The sequence below is a fragment of the Pholcus phalangioides genome, unplaced genomic scaffold (genome assembly GCF_987345545.1).
Source record: "Pholcus phalangioides strain wild (caught in Gottingen) unplaced genomic scaffold, Ppha-v1.0 ptg000017l_1, whole genome shotgun sequence".
Lineage (NCBI taxonomy): Eukaryota > Metazoa > Arthropoda > Arachnida > Araneae > Pholcidae > Pholcus > Pholcus phalangioides.
In genome coordinates this window covers 57,243,729-57,261,904 of record NW_028301610.1, presented here as the reverse complement: position 1 = coordinate 57,261,904, position 18,176 = coordinate 57,243,729, and the positions used below count along the sequence as shown (strand labels likewise).

Sequence of the window (18,176 nt, the reverse complement as noted above, 5' to 3'; positions counted from 1 at the left end):
ATTCAGAATTAATGGGAGAAAAAACCCAGAATTCATGAAAATTCAGAACTAATAAGAGAACAAAACCCAGAATTCATGAAAATTCAGAACTAATAAGAGAAAAAAACCCAGAATTCATGAAAATTCAGAACTAATAAGAGAACAAAACCCAGAATTCATGAAAATTCAGAACTAATGAGAGAAGAAACCCAGAATTTATAAAAGAAAAAACCCCACAATTGATGAAAATTCAGAATTAATGAGAGAGAAAAAAACCCAGAATTCATGAAAATTCAGAATTAATGAGAGAACAAAACCCAGAATTCATGAAAATTCAGAACTAATGAGAGAACAAAACCCAGAATTCATGAAAATTCAGAACTAATGAGAGAAGAAACCCAGAATTAATAAAAGAAAAAACCCCACAATTGATGAAAATTCAGAATTAATGCGAGAAAAAAACCCAGAATTCATGAAAATTCAGAACTAATGAGAGAAAAAACCCAGAATTAATAAAAAAAAACCCAGAATTCGTGAAAATTCAGAATTAATGAGAGAGAGAAACCCCAGAATTCATAAAAATTCAGAACTAATGAGAGAAGAGAAGAAACCGATAATTAATAAAAGAAAAAACCCCACAATTGATGAAAATTCAGAATTAATGAGGGAAAAAACCCCACAATTGATGAAAATTCAGAATTAATGAGAGAGAAAAAACCCAGAATTCATGAAAATTCAGAACTAATAAGAGAACAAAACCCAGAATTCATGAAAATTCAGAACTAATAAGAGAACAAAACCCAAAATTCATGAAAATTCAGAACTAATGAGAGAAGAAACCGAGAATTAATAAAAGAAAAAACCCCACAATTGATGAAAATTCAGAATTAATGAGAGAAAAAACCCAGAATTCATGAAAATTTAGAACTAATAAGAGAACAAAACCCAGAATTCATGAAAATTCAGAATTAATGAGAGAAAAAATCCCAGAATTCATGAAAATTCAGAACTAATGAGAGAAGAAACCCAGAATTAATTAGCAGAATAATTCCAGAATTCATGAGAGAAATTATTCTAGATGTGATGAATTCCAGAATCAAATCAGTGAAATCTCAGACACACCTTGCTTACTACGAAAAATGTTTTTTTTTTTTGCTTCTTTATTATGCATATAATAAATATAACCTGGGCCGCAACTAGAAACAAAAAGTTACCTCGGGGCAAGTACCTATTTTGACAACCCCCCCGCCCCCAGCAAACTTGTAGTGTTGAACGAACAAAGAGTAAATTTGCGGCCTCTTCTTTGTCCAGCGCCCGGGGCACCAGACCCTCCTGTCCTCCCTTTTTGTCGGAGCCCTGATTATAACTGTGCACGGGAAACAAAAAAAAATCCAATACTATAAATGTTTTCTGGTAAAAACGATCACTCGATTGTGTGTTGCTTTATTAATGGGAAAACAATCACTAATTACAACAATGAAGTTCATAACCAGGAGCTATAGTTGCTGCTTCCGTTGAAATAAAAGGAGGAAGGTAGCGGGAGATATATGTGTGTGTGTGAGAGATGATGAGAGCGGAAAGGCAGTCAGTCGGGTATAAAACCGCTCGATTGAAGTAGTGGCGCCATCTACAGACTCGTTTCGTTATCATTAATTCAATACTTCCGCTATGAAAAAAACACGTAGAATATGTTATTCTGCTCATTCTAATCGGCGGTATTGCATTGGATTTAATGCATGCATGCTCAACCCAGTGCCGTCTTAACGAATGGGTCCACCGGGGCACGGTGGCCCGGGGGCCTCAAGCGAAGAGGGGGCCCTCACAAAAATGAGAGCTCATTGAAATTCTCAAGAATTTGCCTGGTAGGGCGTCGCAAAAATGACTTAGCCCGGAGGCCCATGATGCTCTTAAGACGGCCCTGGCTCAACCTATGGCCCGCGGGTCAAATGTGACCTTCGGAGTCATTTGATGTGTCTACTCGTTAACTTTTTAAAAATAAACGAGGTGGTACGAACAGCTCAGTTGAGTAACCCCCGGCATATTTAGAGATTACTTGAGAAACCCGCGGAAAGGCCCGTGGTTTGTCTTCTCGAAGTCACAAGGAGGACTTTTTTTTATGAACCGTTTTTTATGAACCTTCAACGGGTTATTACTATGCAAAATAAGTGTAAATTTTTGTGGGGGGGGGGGGTATTTGGTTCAGGGCTCTGGGGCAGTGCCTTTGGTGCCCCAGCCTAGTTACGGGCCTGCCCCCGATCGATTTACCACATTTATCGTAACAGAAATACAGTGCACTTTTTTCTTCTTTTTTTTTGACGCAGAATAATTTTTTAAACATGCGAGAAATTAAGAAATGTCTAATACGGTGTTCTGTACATTACACAGTGAAACCTCCTTACAACGATACTCTATACAACGATAAATCCCACCACAACGGTATTTTTTCACGTCTTGTTTGGAAATGCCGATACTCTAAAGCTAAAATGCTGCCTGTCGATATAACGATAATTCCTTTATCACGATATTTTTTTCTTGGTCCTCAGGGTATCGTTATATCAAGGCTTCACTGCGCTATAAAAGATATATCGTGTGGTTTTACTCCTTTTTTTCATCAAACGAAGACCGTGCGAAGAAATCACAATGTTTGTCACCCTCGACTCTTTTGGCACCAAGGTCTGCAGAGATTTAACATCAAAAGAAAACCAAAATTCTTGCCCATTATCTATGATAGATATATTACAGTAAAATCCCTCTTAATGGACACCCTTCAGATGCGGTCACCCATCTTTTACGACCAAATAATATAATTTCCCCTTGTATAAAAAAAGTATGCATTTCAAACCTCTGATTAACGGTCACCTCTCTTTTACGGACGAATTTGTTTGTCCCTCCGGTGTATGCAAAAGAGAGGTGTTACTGTATGTAAAATGAACTTGTCAAAAAAATGGCAGTTTTTTTTTTTCGGGGGATGGTTACTTAATGTTGATCAACATGGTGTAGAAGGGTAATTGCTCAATTCTGACAGGGATAGCTCGATTGACACCAAATAACAGGGAAAATTAAAATTTGTTAACCCAGGGGTGGGCAATCCGTGGCACGCGAACGCCGCTTTAAGAAATTAAGTAAATTCTATTCCATTTTGGAATCAAAGAAATATCCTCTACAGCTTTTAAACAATCCTTTTCTTATGAATGATGGTTATGTAGATTGCCAAACCTATATTTAGTATGGTAGGCACTCTTGAAATAATAACTATGTGATGAGACTTTGTATTCAAAGCGCTTCTGTTAGGTTTTCATCTTTGGGGATAGTAGTTGTGGACGTGTCATGTGTGCGAGATTCGGGATCGTCCGCATGAGGAACATGCATTGTATAATTCAATTATATTATGCAGTATATCCATGAATTCTTGGAGGGGCGGGCTGAGACCTCTTAAGACGTTTATTGGGGGGTCCAAGCTCCCGAGTCATCAGGTTCCGATGTCTATGCCCAACATGGTGTAAGTAAGATAATCTTCTACCGTCATACGTGCATACACAATCTGCATTGCGATAATCGAATTTATAAAGTCAAAAATGAAAAAAAATTTAGAACTCAAAAGAGGGACAAGCTGAACATTTTTGCGAAAGTAAGAGGACAGCCGAACTGTATTTTGCAGGAATGGAAAGAATGTGCTCGTGTCCCGTAAAGTGGGACGTGTGGTCTGCATGTTGAAATCGGTACAGTGGCACGCGCATCGGAAATAATTGTGATTCTGACACTGCTTGGAAAAAAGTTGCCCACCCCCTATGTCAAAGTTAAACTAATAAACGCCAGAACCATAGGTAATAAGAAAGACTTTTTGAAAACTGTGATTGCTGTGGAGGGCCTTGATCTAATAGCCATAACAGAACTTGGGCAAGCGATGTGAATGAATCCTTCTTACGCATCTCTGCATACCATACTTTTTCCAGAAATAAATCTGACAGCAAAGGGAGTGGAGTCTTGATTTGAGTGAAACCATATTTGCAGTGTAAAGAATGTACCGTACAAGGTAGTGATATTGAGACTACATGGGTTGAGCTTGGCAACAAAAAGCATCATAAGCTTAACCCAAGAAAAAGCGTGCAGGCTTTTTCAAACAATTTTTGATGATCTCTATTTGACGAATCGGCGACAAATCTCGTAACCGTATCCTGACCTAACTGCACATTAGAAAAAAGAAGCGGGGGAAAAATAGAAGAAAACGAAGAAAAAAAACAAAGAGGAAATAAAAAATTAGTACAATTGATGTGTATCAAAAAAAAAAAATTAGATAAAAGAGGTATAATATATATATATAGATAAGAGTGTACATTAGATTTCTCTCTTTTCACCCTTACGCTACGTGTTCTCTTTCGCTCTCAGTAGAAAGATGCACTATATAGTTGACAGATACACTATATGGAGGGGAGGTAATTAACAGGAGTATGGAAAAAGGAGGGGAAGGAAAAACAATTTCAGTTAATAAGGTTACAATAAAGCTTCGCGATGGTGAGGAGAGAGGATAGAAGACACAGAGAACTGTGTGGATTGAATTTATTCCACTGGCGTTCGAACGAAATATATCGTCCGTGATCGTAAAGGGGTTAAAGTAGGAGTTACCTACAACTCACGGAATAAGGGTTCGAACTACATCTCCAAGCTTCAAGATAAAATTTCATGCATGTGCAAATGTAAGAGGGTAGTAATATTAGTGGATTTCAATCATCCGGGTATCGATTGGGAGAGCCTATCGACTAGAGATCAATATTAGAGGGACTATTTCAAGTTTGTGCTCGGTAATTTTTTGTATCAGCAGGTGTCAGAGACTACTAGGAGTACTTCTATTTTGGATTTGATTTTTTTACTAATTCCGTGGAACTTACTGAGCATGTTTCGGTTGGAGACATTTTTTGTTCTAGTGACCGCCGGGTTGTTACATTTATTTGTAGCTTCTTCCAGGAAAAAAAAACTAATAAAACAAAAGAATGGTTCCCTGTGTTTTCGAACAACCAACTTTGAACTTTTGAAGGAAAGGTTAGCGGTAATTTTCAAAGACCGGTTGAAATCAGTCGTGTGGTAAGTCAATGGGAAGAGTTTAGGACAAAGCTATGCGATGTTTTGCACGACGTCATTCCCTTTGTTGGCGAAAAGCGCGTTTATTCATCCCTCCCTTCTGATTCACGCATTACGTGCGTAATCTTTATCTTGAGAAGAAAAGGGCATTCAGAAAGTATAAAAGTGTCACAGTGGTAACCTGTCATCATTTGCTGAAAAAATCAGGGGGTTGAAGAAAGTGATAAGGGATAATAAAAAGGAAATTTAATCTAGGTTGGCAGATAATATGACCCAAAATCATTTTTCAGGATCGTTAATAATGGGGATGTAAGGGGACAATTGCCCCCTCCCCCTCCTCGATAAAAGAGTTGTTCTCTACCTTCTAGTGTAGAAACTTTGTTAAGCAATTAAAGTAAAAATTAGATATTATGAACCTAGTAAGTGTATTTCAATTCCGTCTACTGCCCCAGATATTTTGCAGTCTGTTGCGGCTGCACCTTTTACAACTGCGTAAGCCCAGCCCTGTATTTAATTGGTGAGTAAACTATTTTGCTAGTCTAGTGTTTGCACAAGAAAAGATATCTGTATATGTATTTCTTGTATGTAATATAAAATTAATACACGGGTTAGAGCCAAACTAATTTGATTATTGAGAAGACGTAGTTTGCGTGGCTTGACATACTTCGGTTTTGATTCCGTGACAAGCAGTACCATGTCTCAGAGGTAGAATCTAAGGTCGGACCTGTGTACGGGATTGCCCAGCTTCACACTCCACGGAATAGGAGAGTATTTACTTGGTTGTATTAAACTATGCTCCTCATAGTGGCGGTCCTAGTCACGAAGTCATAAATTTGAAGCGGTCAGGAAGAAACAACTCAACGGAACTCTCGAGTCAGCTCTCGCTAAGATTTAATGTGCTTGACAATCGTCTCCATAACTTCGGAAACTTTTAGGTAGGAAAATCTGCTTTCCGCAGTGTCTATAGCATTTGTTTGGCTACTAGAATAAACTGGTCCGGTTGGAGAAAATAGAATGTGCGAGGGTAAAAGCATAGAGACATATACGAGCAACGGAGCGTCGCTTAAAGGTGTATCTGCTCCCTGGTTTCCACTGGAAGCCGAAAGTAATCCTCCACGGTCGATGGATACTTTGAATTTACGAGTTAGTTACAAAGCTTAAAGTTATGGCACTGGCAGAGCTGTCTCTTATCGACAAAAGTGCTTGGCTGCTTTCCCGTTTACTTCGAACTCGCAGAATGAATTTCTCGTGGCTGCAAGTAAACGAGTCAAAAAAAAAATCCAAACACAAAGCTGGAATAAATTCGTCTCTCGGTGTGAGTTTATTTTATTTCTCATTTTACACTACAATAAACAGTAAAATTCCGTTATAACAGTTAACAATCACGGGAAAACGTTTCGTTTTAACGGACTTCTCTCGTTATAAGCGAATTTTTTTTGCTCTGTCAGGTTATAAAATTACTGTTTTATCTGCTTTTTAACCCTTTGATGGACTCTTCTTATTTTTTGCAATATTTGATGAAATCACTTGATGTCTGGGCTTTGTAAATGTTAAATATGGGTAGAATTTCTTTTTTCATCTGAGCAGAGTAGAAGGTGGTTTAGTGGTGTAACCATAGCTTCTGTATAACATGATATTGATGAATTTTCATGTTATTTTTACGAAAAGGATAAATTTAGAATAAATATATAGTATTTCAATTCCGTCTACTGCCCCTGATATTTTGCTGTCTGTTGAAGCTGCACCCTTTACATCTGCCTAAGAACAGTCCTGTATTTAATTCATGAGCAAACGATTTTCGAGTCTTGTGTTTCCTATTCGTCGATTTTTCGCCAAGGTTATAAAATTGCTGCTTTATCTGCATTAACCCTTTGAGAGGCGCTTTTTATTTTTTGCAATATTTGATGAAATTACTTGATGAATGTAATGTCGGGGTCAATGTGAATTGTGGGTAAAAGTTTTTTGCATCCCCTGAGAGGAGAGGTGGATGGTGATTTAATGGTGTAAACCACCGCCCCTGTATAATATTGATGAATTTTCATGTTATTTTTACGAAGAAGATAAATATAGTGATAAATATTTATCATTTCATTGGTAAGTATTAATGGAAAAATTAGAAATTTAAACATTTTTCATGTTATTTAAAAATAAAATGACATATCTAGTATTCATTCTGATTCTATTTCGTACGATTTTTCAACAAGCAATACTGAATATATGGGGTGTGAGACAGGTACGATCGCACCTGGTGCCGCAATTACGGTAGTAGTCAAATACATCTCTTTATAGTGAACAAGGTGTCTGAGCTTCAACTTATTTCATTCTGGAGTTTTTATTAATTCGGGAAATATTTTTTCATCAATTCGGAATTATTTCTTTCATCAATTCTGGAATTATTTCTCTCATTAATTCTGAATCTTCATCAGTTTCGAACTATTTTGTTCCATAATTCTGAATTTTCTTCTCTCTCAATTCTGAGATTTTCTCATCAATTCTGGATTTTTTCACCGATTCTGGGCTTTTTCTTTCACTAATCCTGGGATTTTTCCTTCAGTAATTTTGCATTGTCTGTGGTGCTGGAATTATATCTTTCAATCGTTAAAAAAAATTTAATTCACCAATTTTGCATTTCCATTAGTTTTCAAGTTATAATTTTCAAGTCCCTAATTTTCATTAGTTTTGAACTTATTTATTTCCTCAATTTAAAATTCTCTTCAGTTCTAAATTTTTATCAATACAAAATTTTCATTAATTTTCGTGTGAAATTGACACGCATTTAATTGTGTCTAGAGAGTCAGGGCACCAGTCTTTAATTGAATTTTTAAAGGCAGAGTGTGTGTGTCAGTACAAAAAGTTTTTTTCTTAATTTTGATAACTATACAACCCCTAGTAACATGAATGAAGTATCTGAGTTCTATACGTTATTTGGATACTTTTTCTAATTGGAAGTACGCCTCTAGGATCAACGGTTCGCCAGTAAAATGCGGCAAGGGAAATTATGGAATCACTCTGTATTTGTTGTTGCGTAATATAAGGAATCGATAAAGACACCAGGCGTTTCAGATACTGATAAAGACACATTTTTGCTATAACAAGTGTGTCAATGCCATATGGGACTCGATCAAAAGCTTCTCTATATCGTATATTCGATCGATGTTCTACACGCGCAAGATATTTATCACATTATATTAATTCTTATTACACTCAGACGTAGCACAGTATCTTGAATAGAGCAAAGCTTACCAAACTTAAGGTATCCGACTACCTTTCTTGTCACTTTTCTTTAAAATGGTTCTGAAGTGAACTTTAAATACATTTTTTGATAGAAAGTGTCTCGAAATGGTGAAAACAGTGACAAATTTTGGTCTATCTATTATATTTTCTATGAAAAATTCGTTTTTATGTCAAATTTTAGGCAAAATTCATGCGATATTCGAAACATGATTGCAAAATATTTTATTAATGAAATGCTTTGTAATTTTCACAGTGCATTTAGCTAGTAATGTTAAAGGTTATGAACCAAAACTTAAAGGATTGCATGATATGTTCATAAGTTACACCAAAATATGTTTAAGTACGTGTGAATTTTTTGAAATTTCATCCTACATTTTGTCTATAACACACTGTAATTCAAAAAATATATGTGATAGACCTTAGATTTTGGTTCATAACCTCAACAATATATAGCAAAATATCACATTAAAATTTCGTAAGGATGCAATGCATCAATTTTTACAAATCATGTCACAAAATCAAGTAAAATGTCAAAACAATAGCATTCTTCGTAAAACACGTTTAAAGACTTTATTCGCGTATTGCTTGTATGTAAAAACGCAACACTGAAGTGAACGTAACTTTGATTCTAAGCATCATCTGAACAAAACAAGACGACCTGTTTTAGAATCACAACAAATAGGGCTTTTATAAAAAATAAAAAAATGAAAACCCATATTTTCTTCCAAAATGACGTTTTCAACGTAGTCGGATACCTTAAACCGCGTGCAACCCATTTAGAGGATATATCAATTAATTTATGCAATTTAACCCATTAAAGACGAGTTTGATTCTTAGCATGAAAAAAAAAACACTGAGTGGAACTACTCCCACCATTTATTGGCAAAGAAAAAACTATAATGTCCAATGGCAAACTTTCTTACCAACCGGCGTCAATGGGTTAAATTCAACATGCAGCTGAACTTGGTTATAATGACCTCGGTTGTAACGTCACCTTAGTTATAACGTCAATAATCGGTGGTTCTGACTTCCCATAGAGAATCTTGCTTATAACATCAATGAAAAAAGAACGAATTCAGATGTAACGAAACACTTTTTATTTGTCGTTATTATCATAATTAGGGTACTAATGTGACACGTATTCAGAACATTGCATAATTTTTCTCTTCTCGACATTTTTTTTTCAACGAAGCTTACATTAATTCATAACCCTACTAAAATCGAGAATGAAGATAATTTGCATAATTTATAGTTTATATTATGGTAATTATGCCTATAAATATATATCTATATTAATCTCCCATAATTGCCGTTCGGCAGGGCCGCAACTAGATATTTTGTCACCCGAGACAAGCTGGAATTTTGGCACCCCTTGTAAGGTAGAAGAAGCAGTTAAAGGGAGAATTCAGCGCCCCCTTCTGGTTCAGCGCCCGGGGTACCAGATCCGCCTGCTCCCCACGAGTTGAGGCCCTGTCGTTCGGTGCCGTCTTAACGTATGAGCCCGCTCCGGCACGGCTCGAGACCTCAAGTGCAGAAAAGGGCCTCATGAAAATGAGATCTGGTTAAATATTCAACATTGACTATGTAAATTGTATAGCAGGTATTTATAGCTACGTAGAGAAGTCCAGAAAAGTCTATTTGCGTGGGCCAGTGATGTTAAATAATGTTAAATACGGCCGCTAGCCTTGTTCAACTTTTTTTTCCCCCGTGAAATACATTTTAAATCATTTCATTTATCACCATGAGTTATATATAGGAAATAATTGGCGGTATGGCCGGCAATTGGCAACACTTCGGTTGTCCCGTATTACGAAGTCCCGTATTTATTATCTCGATTTCCCGTATTTTTCCTGAACAAACATGGTCACCCTAATTAAACAAATTACAACTTTACACACACTATTTGACTGCACCTGATTATAGTGTTCTTTTTTAAAACATCATGAAATCGTCATCCTCGGTGGTAACTCGACACCTCGGTTATAACGAATAGTACCAATATAAGGCCGATATTACACTACAAAATTTTCGGAAAAGTTAATGTATGAAACTTGAAAAATGCAACCAATAAGTTTATCGGTTGCATTTGCTCGAATGTAACCGATAACCTTATTCGTTGAATTTTTCAAGAAACTTTTATAGTGTCATACCGGCCTTAGAGTTAGTTCTTGTTCTTTGGCCAAAGACAAAATACCACAAATTCCTTCGAAATATGATACTTAACCCTCATGCATTCATTCAATTCAATCATTTTGAAGACGAAATCATAAAATAATTCTTCAATCGGAATAACTGATTATAAAAATACAAATTTAAAACAATCAGAGAAGCCTCAACAGACGAATTGCCCAACAAGGTGGCTGGGGAAAAAAGGTAAAACAATGAAGAAAAAAACAAGAAAAATCAATGTAAAAGTAAATAATATATATATTATATATTACACAGCAAACGGTCTCTGCGTTTTCCTTTGTGTTCAAACTGTAGCTTACGACCTAAATGTTCCTCGGAGTCGTCTGATGTGAACCGCGACCTCAAATCTAATTTTGTAAAAATGAAGTAAGCGGACCATTTACAAATCACCTTAAGGGACCTGCAGTGCAGTTCCACATCACTTAAGTGGCCCGCGGCACATTTTTAGAGATCACTTGTGGGACCCGCGGCATCATTTGATAGCACTTAATTGATCAACGGCACATTTACAGATCACTTAAGTAACCCACGGTGCAGTTTCACATCACTTCAGTGGCCCGCGGAACATTCCCAGATCACACAAGTGACCGGCAGCATATTTACAGATCCCTTGAGCAACCCGTGACACAGTTCCAGAGGATTTAACGGCTCATGGTGCAGTTCCACATCAGTTTAGTGGCCCGCAGCACACTTCCTCGCACATATATCTCGTTACAAATACGACCGCTATTAAAATAAATGACATATCTAAAATGAACACGTTATTTGAATCCTTTTAATAACTCAACTGATGTTTCTACATAATCAATTTTTCGCGAGTTATTTGAGCTGTAAGTTTTTCACCCTGTATATTTAATTAAATTTTTCAGGTTTCTAAAACTTAAAATTACATAAAATACGTAGAAGTTCAACCATATCGATTGAAGATTGAAGTTTAACAGTTTAAGACTTAATACCTTTTAACATAGTCAAACACTATGATCTAATAGAAATATCATTAAAAATAGTATTTAACCATTGATTTATTTCAAATTTTTTATGCATGTTTCTAATTGTATGTGCTATCCTATGCTGGTATAAAGTTTTACATACTTCTAATACTTAAATTTTTTACAAATTTTCAAAAAGATCAATTAACATGACATCAATGTGATTGAATAAACAATTGCTTCAAAATAAAGTAACTGTTCAGTTCATGAAATGGAGCAAAAGGTTGAAATTTCATTGACTAAATTATATTAAAAATTGAATTTTAAATGTAAAAATTTTTGAAACATCAAGTTTAAATTTAAAAATTTAATTTTAAATAAGATTGAGTAAATGGAATTTTTCAAACTTTTGCTTCACTTCATGAACTGAACATTTTCCTTAATTGTGAATCAATTTTTATTTAATTACATTGATGTCGCGGTATTTTATGCTGCGCGCAAGCTGATTTTAATGCTTCTTTTTTTTAAATTAACAAAAAATTTAATATCCAAGATATGTAAAACTTTTTACCAACATAGGATAGCAAATATAATCAAAAACGTGTAAAAAATTCGAAAGAAACCAATGGTTAAATAATATTTTCAATGATATTTCTATTAGAGTACAGTGTTTCACCATGTTAAAGGTAATTAATCCCCATAACACTACATCTGCAACATTCTTTCAACTTGCAACGTCTTTTACAAATGCGCATAATATCCAACGTCCATTTCAGGTTCATTGCTCACAAATGTCCAAAACTTTATCGCTAACGGGAGAAGCATCGATTGCGCTTTTGGTGCAATGCACGTGATAGTGATGATGATTGTACTAATAATGAGAATGAGAAGCCATCACCACTCTGTGACGGAGACTCATACAGAGTGAACAACAACTCATTGCTAAATAGCGCAGCGAGGATTCCACACGTGTACGGGCAAAATGGCGTTGCGTGGAAGATCGATTCTCACCACACACAGCACCAACTTCAATTATGCATGATCTTCGCCTGGTGAAACAATCGCGCACATAATCGGGTGTTCATTCAATCGTTCGATGAAAGAACATTGGGAAATTTCTATTTAATTGAAATGAAAAAATTATATAGAGAAAACATCATTGTATTAATGAATTATACAGGCTGTCCGGAATTGTTTGCACAGTAGATATCTCTGCAACTATTGACTTTAGAGAGAAATATACTCTCAATTAACAAAAAGTTTTCAAATGACGTGCAGTTACTTAAAATCTCGAAATTTATTTCAGTGGTCGGACACATCAAAAAAATTAAAAAATTATGTATTGAATTTTTATATAGGTATGCTAAATTGTAGAAAAATGCAGATCCTGCTCTGTGGAGTAATTTGCAAAAAAAATTCGGATTTTTAAATGCAATAATCATCGAATTATTAAACATTTAAATAATAATAATAGTACAGTATAATAATAATTAATAATTTTATTAAATAATTAAATAATAATACAGATTTTTAAATGCAATAATCATCGAATTATTAAATATATAAATTCACTATGTTTTGACAAATTATCATTGTGTTCAGTTTTCGTTAGCTCACACAAAAGCTGCCATTTTCAGAGACTGTACACAAATAGAAAGAACTCAACCATTTTGTTTTTTTATTTATAAAAAGCAATTATTTTGACAATCATATTATTTTTACAACTCTGAATTTAATTTACGTTTCGCAATTTGTGGACCACGCCCTCAATCATTGGCAATAAATACTGAAAACTTCAGAGTCAAATATCTCCATTAATATTGCTTTTAAAAATAAGCAATTTTTTGTAAATGACTTCTCAGAGAGCTGCATTTACATTTTAATAATTGAAAGTGTTTGCACACGGGGACCGTTGAAAAAAAGTTTTCTGTCTGTTTTTATGTCTTTGACCCGTTGGAAAATTTAAGACGTTTTGATTAACCGCACGCCATTTGAAAACTTTCTGTAATTGAAAGAACGCTTCTAGAGTCAACGTTTGCAAAGATATCCGCTGCGCAAACAATTTGGTACAGCTTATAGATTGACCGTTTGTAGCCACTTCGTTGTTTTTGATCTGCTTGTATTTTACTGATATAAATATATATATTAACGCTTACTTCTCTAATGTGTGGTGTTAATGGGATTAAACGGCTTTGTTGTCTTTTAACAATTTTTTTTTCTTTTTTTTTTTTAAAGGTTGAAGATGCCATGCTCATGTTTGATAAGCAGACCAATAGGCATAGAGGTGAGTGAAATAATTTATGTCGTTATTTATACTAGCGAAATGTTCTACATACGCTCAGTGATACGCTTTTATTTATCAAAAGTTATTTGAGAAGAAAACTGTGTCACACATAACTTTCATCAAAAAAACCTACGCTAGATATTTAGCGTCTTCATCAATTCTCGATGTGGTAAACATATAGAGTAAGAGTGCGAATACTGTTCTATGTCTATGGGTAAACATGCGTGCTGTTGAAGAAATTTGGCTCGAGCATTGAATCGGAGATGTGGCATTCGAATTGACAGTATACGACATTGTTTTTGCTTCCATCCTTATCACATACGTCTTTCACGTTAGGTTTTGTGACTCATCTCAGTACATTGTACTACAGGGTGATTCAAATTGCTTGTTCTTAGGACTATCTCTGCAACCGTTGACTTAAGAAGTGCGCACACACTTTCAGTTACAAAACGTTTTCAAATGGCAATGCAGTTTCTTAAAATGTAATTTATTTGAGGGGTCGTATACAATAAAAAATACGTCGTATAAAAAAATATAGAAATTTACTTTTTATATAGTCCCTGTACGCTGAAAAAACCCAATTAAAAAGCTCTTGCCCTGTCTCCCATGGGACAACAAAGGGAACTTAACGTTTCTAAATGCAATATTCACTGAGGTACTTGGATTCCAAAATGGAGAAAAAGTTGGGAAAGAACAGCATAAATGAAGGAAAGAAGTTTAGTTTGTGCTGTTCTTTCCCAACTTTTCTCCGATTTTTGAATTTAAATTTCTCAGTGAATATTGCACTTAGAAACGTGAAAGTTTTTGTTTGCCTTAGGAGAGACTGGGCAACAACTTTCTAATTGGTTTTTTTAGCACACGGGGACAGCGTAAAAAGTTAATTTCTTTATTTTTTATATATACTATCCCTCAAATAACTTGGTACATTTTTTGAAACCGCATGTCATTTGAAAACTTTTTGTAATTGAAAGTATATATTTCCGAGTCAACGGTTGCAGAGATAGTCCTATGTACTAGTAGTCTATGTACTATAGTCCTATGTAATATTTCTATGGACAAATAATTTGAATCACCCTTTATGGTAGTAAAATATTTATTTTCAATTTAACTTCATTCACAATCTGACTCACAACTCAAATCTATAAGCAGCGATGTCCCGGCTTCATGTATCGAACATCCTATACAGAATACATTGTGTGTGGCGAAACGCGCACTGAAATTGTCTCTCTGTTATCCATATTGCCGATATAGGAGCCATAAAATTCAGGGAAACTATAGGATTGTCAGCTGAGCTTTCCTAGAAGCAGGTTTTTCTTCGCCACGTGAACCAACTAGGTCCCTTTCGCGTCGACAGAAACGTGTAACTTTATCACGCTACGCGTTTGTGTTTTCCTAGCGTGGAGCATCAGCTGTTCTGTCGTCGGCATATCTATGTATTTTTGTTATTTTGCATCAAGAAAGGAAGGGAAAGAAAACAGAAGAGTGAAGAGAAGATCGGCAAAACGCGCGGCACACGACGCATTTAACTCCTCCAAAAGCAGTCGGCCAATCACGTCCGACGTAATGCGCTGGTGTGAGACATGTTGAAGAAAACAGCCATACCGCTTTTCCTATTGATGAGTGGACGGGGTGTCGCGCTGGGCGATTCACGTTGCATGCGGCACAGAAAGCCTGCCCCTAGGAAAACCCGGTTTAAAGGTTTGACCCTTGAGGGCCCGACCCCACTTGTCCATGAGAAAATAGGCTTTGGTTGTCGCACCACCGTATTATTAAAGCCCAATCATGTCCGAATCATACTTTTATAAAATCAATAAAACGTTCCTTTTAAAAAAATGTCATATGCATTGATTCATTTCAGAGCAAAAAAAGCTTCAATTGTAATTAATATTACAGCATTTAAATGACACAAAGTAATACAAGGATAAGTTGTGACGTTCGTTTACATCTAGGTTTTCCATACGCACTGTGTTTGGTCCCGAATTGTCGAATTTTTACTTGACACGATTTCGTTTTTATGCGTGTTTCATCAAGTTCTGCTGTTTTATTTGCAACATACAATCTCATCAATATCAAGAAACCTAGTGCATTTTTTCGAAAGAATAAATCAAAATTTTTTAAAGAATCCGATATATTACTGGATTATGGGTAAAACTGGAAATTGCGGGAAAAATGAATACCTCCGTGTCACCACCCAAGACGATATCATAATACTAAAGTGAAATTAGAGTAAAAAAGTCTCTTATGATGTCATTATTCTCCACTCAGACCGAGGCTTTTGACCGATTTTGTGCATCAAACATACTCGTTTTAGTAGCTCTTCGAAAGCTCTTTTTTTTGCGCAAACAGTGAAAACATTTCCCAGAAGCTAGTATCACTGCTTTGCTTGAAACTAAAAAGCAACTCCCACAGGCAAACGACTTCAAATACTATTTAGAGAGTATATAAACTTGACATATTCATGAAAAAAAAATTAAATAAAGGGTTTTTCTAATTTACATCTCCTGCTTTTAAAAAACGAAATAAAAAGTTCTCAGGTACATACTTTTAAAAAATTATTTGTTTATTGTATGCTTTGAAATAAATATTGTACGAACAAATTATTAAATTAGTGGGAATCGTTGAAAAAAAAAGTTTTTTCAAAATATTTGAAAGAGAATAGTAAATTTTATAATTTTATAAACGACTGAAAAAAAGTAGCTCTGGGATCTTTATTTTCCTTGATAACCTTATGATGAAAAATACAAAAACACATGTAAATTTGAGTTAAGTTGTACAAAAAAAATAGTACGAAGCGGGGCCCACTTTTCGCTGCAACGACAGCCGGCATTATCGAAATCCATCAAACAATTTTGGTATGCATTAAAACCTCGTTAAGAGGTCACTCTTGGGAGAGGAAAAAATATGACCCCCTTAAGCGGAGTAAGCCATCACCTCACTATTTCCTCTCCCAATTTATGCACCATGTACCTCAAAACCAACTTTTCGTTATTTAAAGGAATTTAGTCTTGGAAGTTTATTAATCTCAGTAAATTACATTAATTTAAATTATTTACCTTAATGTCACTTCCCATCTCAAGATCATAGAATTTCTCAAAAGCCCAAGATAGGGCCGTTTTAATGGCACAGAGACATTTTATAGTTTTATGCTAAAAACTACTCCGGTAATATAATAATTGAAAAAATTTCATGTTCATCAAAGTTCATTTTTAAAGCAATAAAAATTACATTTATTCCACCAGTGAATACTTGCTGAGCCGTCTGAATGCATGCACCCACCTGGATACCCCAGGTGCAATATATACGCGCCTCGTATTAACCCTTTAAGCAGTTTTTAAAATTTTCCTTATCCGCATTATAACCGCCACATTTGAAATCGCGAAACTTTCCCAAATCTCCACTTATTTTAAGAAGAATTTTTGCCGATTCCGAGCAGATAATTGCTTCCCCCCCCCCCCCAGCAAGAAAATTTACTCCTCCCATCGCTTTTATTTCCCTGACTATGATACAAAAACACCTGCCATGTGTTGTGACTTTCTAAGAAGAGAAATACTTTTTTGTATAATTTATACTGAGCGGTATATATTTTTTCTTTGTCTATTTTTCTCGCTCCTTATTCTTATCTAAGGTTGAACAAGAGCTGACTCCGCCTACTGCAGTTTATTGGCTGGAGGGGAGGGATGGAAAACATGCTTTATTGTGAAAACAGCTTCATTGCATTTTTAGAAGAAGAAATAGCTCGGGATGGCAGAAATAAAACAGATCAAGTTTGACGAGATATCTCGGGCTTGCCGCTTAAAAGGTTAATGAGACTGAAATTGAAAGGAAATTAATGGTTTAATTTTATAACAGCATACAAGATTCTGAATTATCCGTGACCGGCAATTAACGTGTAGTAGAGTGGATGAATTAACATGAAAATTTGGAGTCTCTGTCACACGGCTTCTTCCAATCTTAGAGCCGGGGTCCTGGGATAAAGGCCCATCAGCCTCCCTTATATAAGGGGCCTGTGCTCTATCAAACAGCAGAAAAATCGCCAATAATTGAGTGCTGAGCTTATTAGACACATCGCATGAAGAGTTTCCGATTTCCATGAAATTTTTTAAAGGTGTAGTTCCACAAAAGTGACCCCTATAAATTACCATTTCACCACATTCAAACTCCGGCCACATCGCTGTATGCAATTTACTGTCATTTACGAGTTGGGTTGGGAATGGAAGCGCCATTTATATCGGCGGTCGCTTCAAGCTCGTGAAGGAAAATATCTAATCTATATTATTCCCCCGTTTTGAACCTGCGATCTGACGGCAACTTCCTCTAAATGACTGCCCCATCAAATTGTTTCAGACATTTTACTGATTCTTGGTTTCAGAAAGGTTGAGAAACACTGTTATAGAGCTTTGGAGATCAACAGTGACGTGAAGCAAATCCAAGTTTGCCCCTCCTGATATAAATCCCAGTTACGGGACTGACTTTAGGCATGGTAC

General features: G+C 35.7%; 1 protein-coding gene across 1 annotated transcript in view; it reads left to right on the top strand.

Annotated features, from left to right (window-relative positions):
* LOC149074161 (RNA-binding protein Musashi homolog Rbp6-like) overlaps positions 1-18,176 on the top strand; it is a 409,321-nt gene that overhangs the window by 229,102 nt on the left and 162,043 nt on the right. Inside the window, exon 7 of the mRNA XM_089246590.1 lies at positions 13,644-13,692. Coding sequence (XP_089102716.1) covers positions 13,644-13,692 — 49 coding nt within the window. The remainder of the gene's footprint in view (positions 1-13,643; positions 13,693-18,176) is intronic.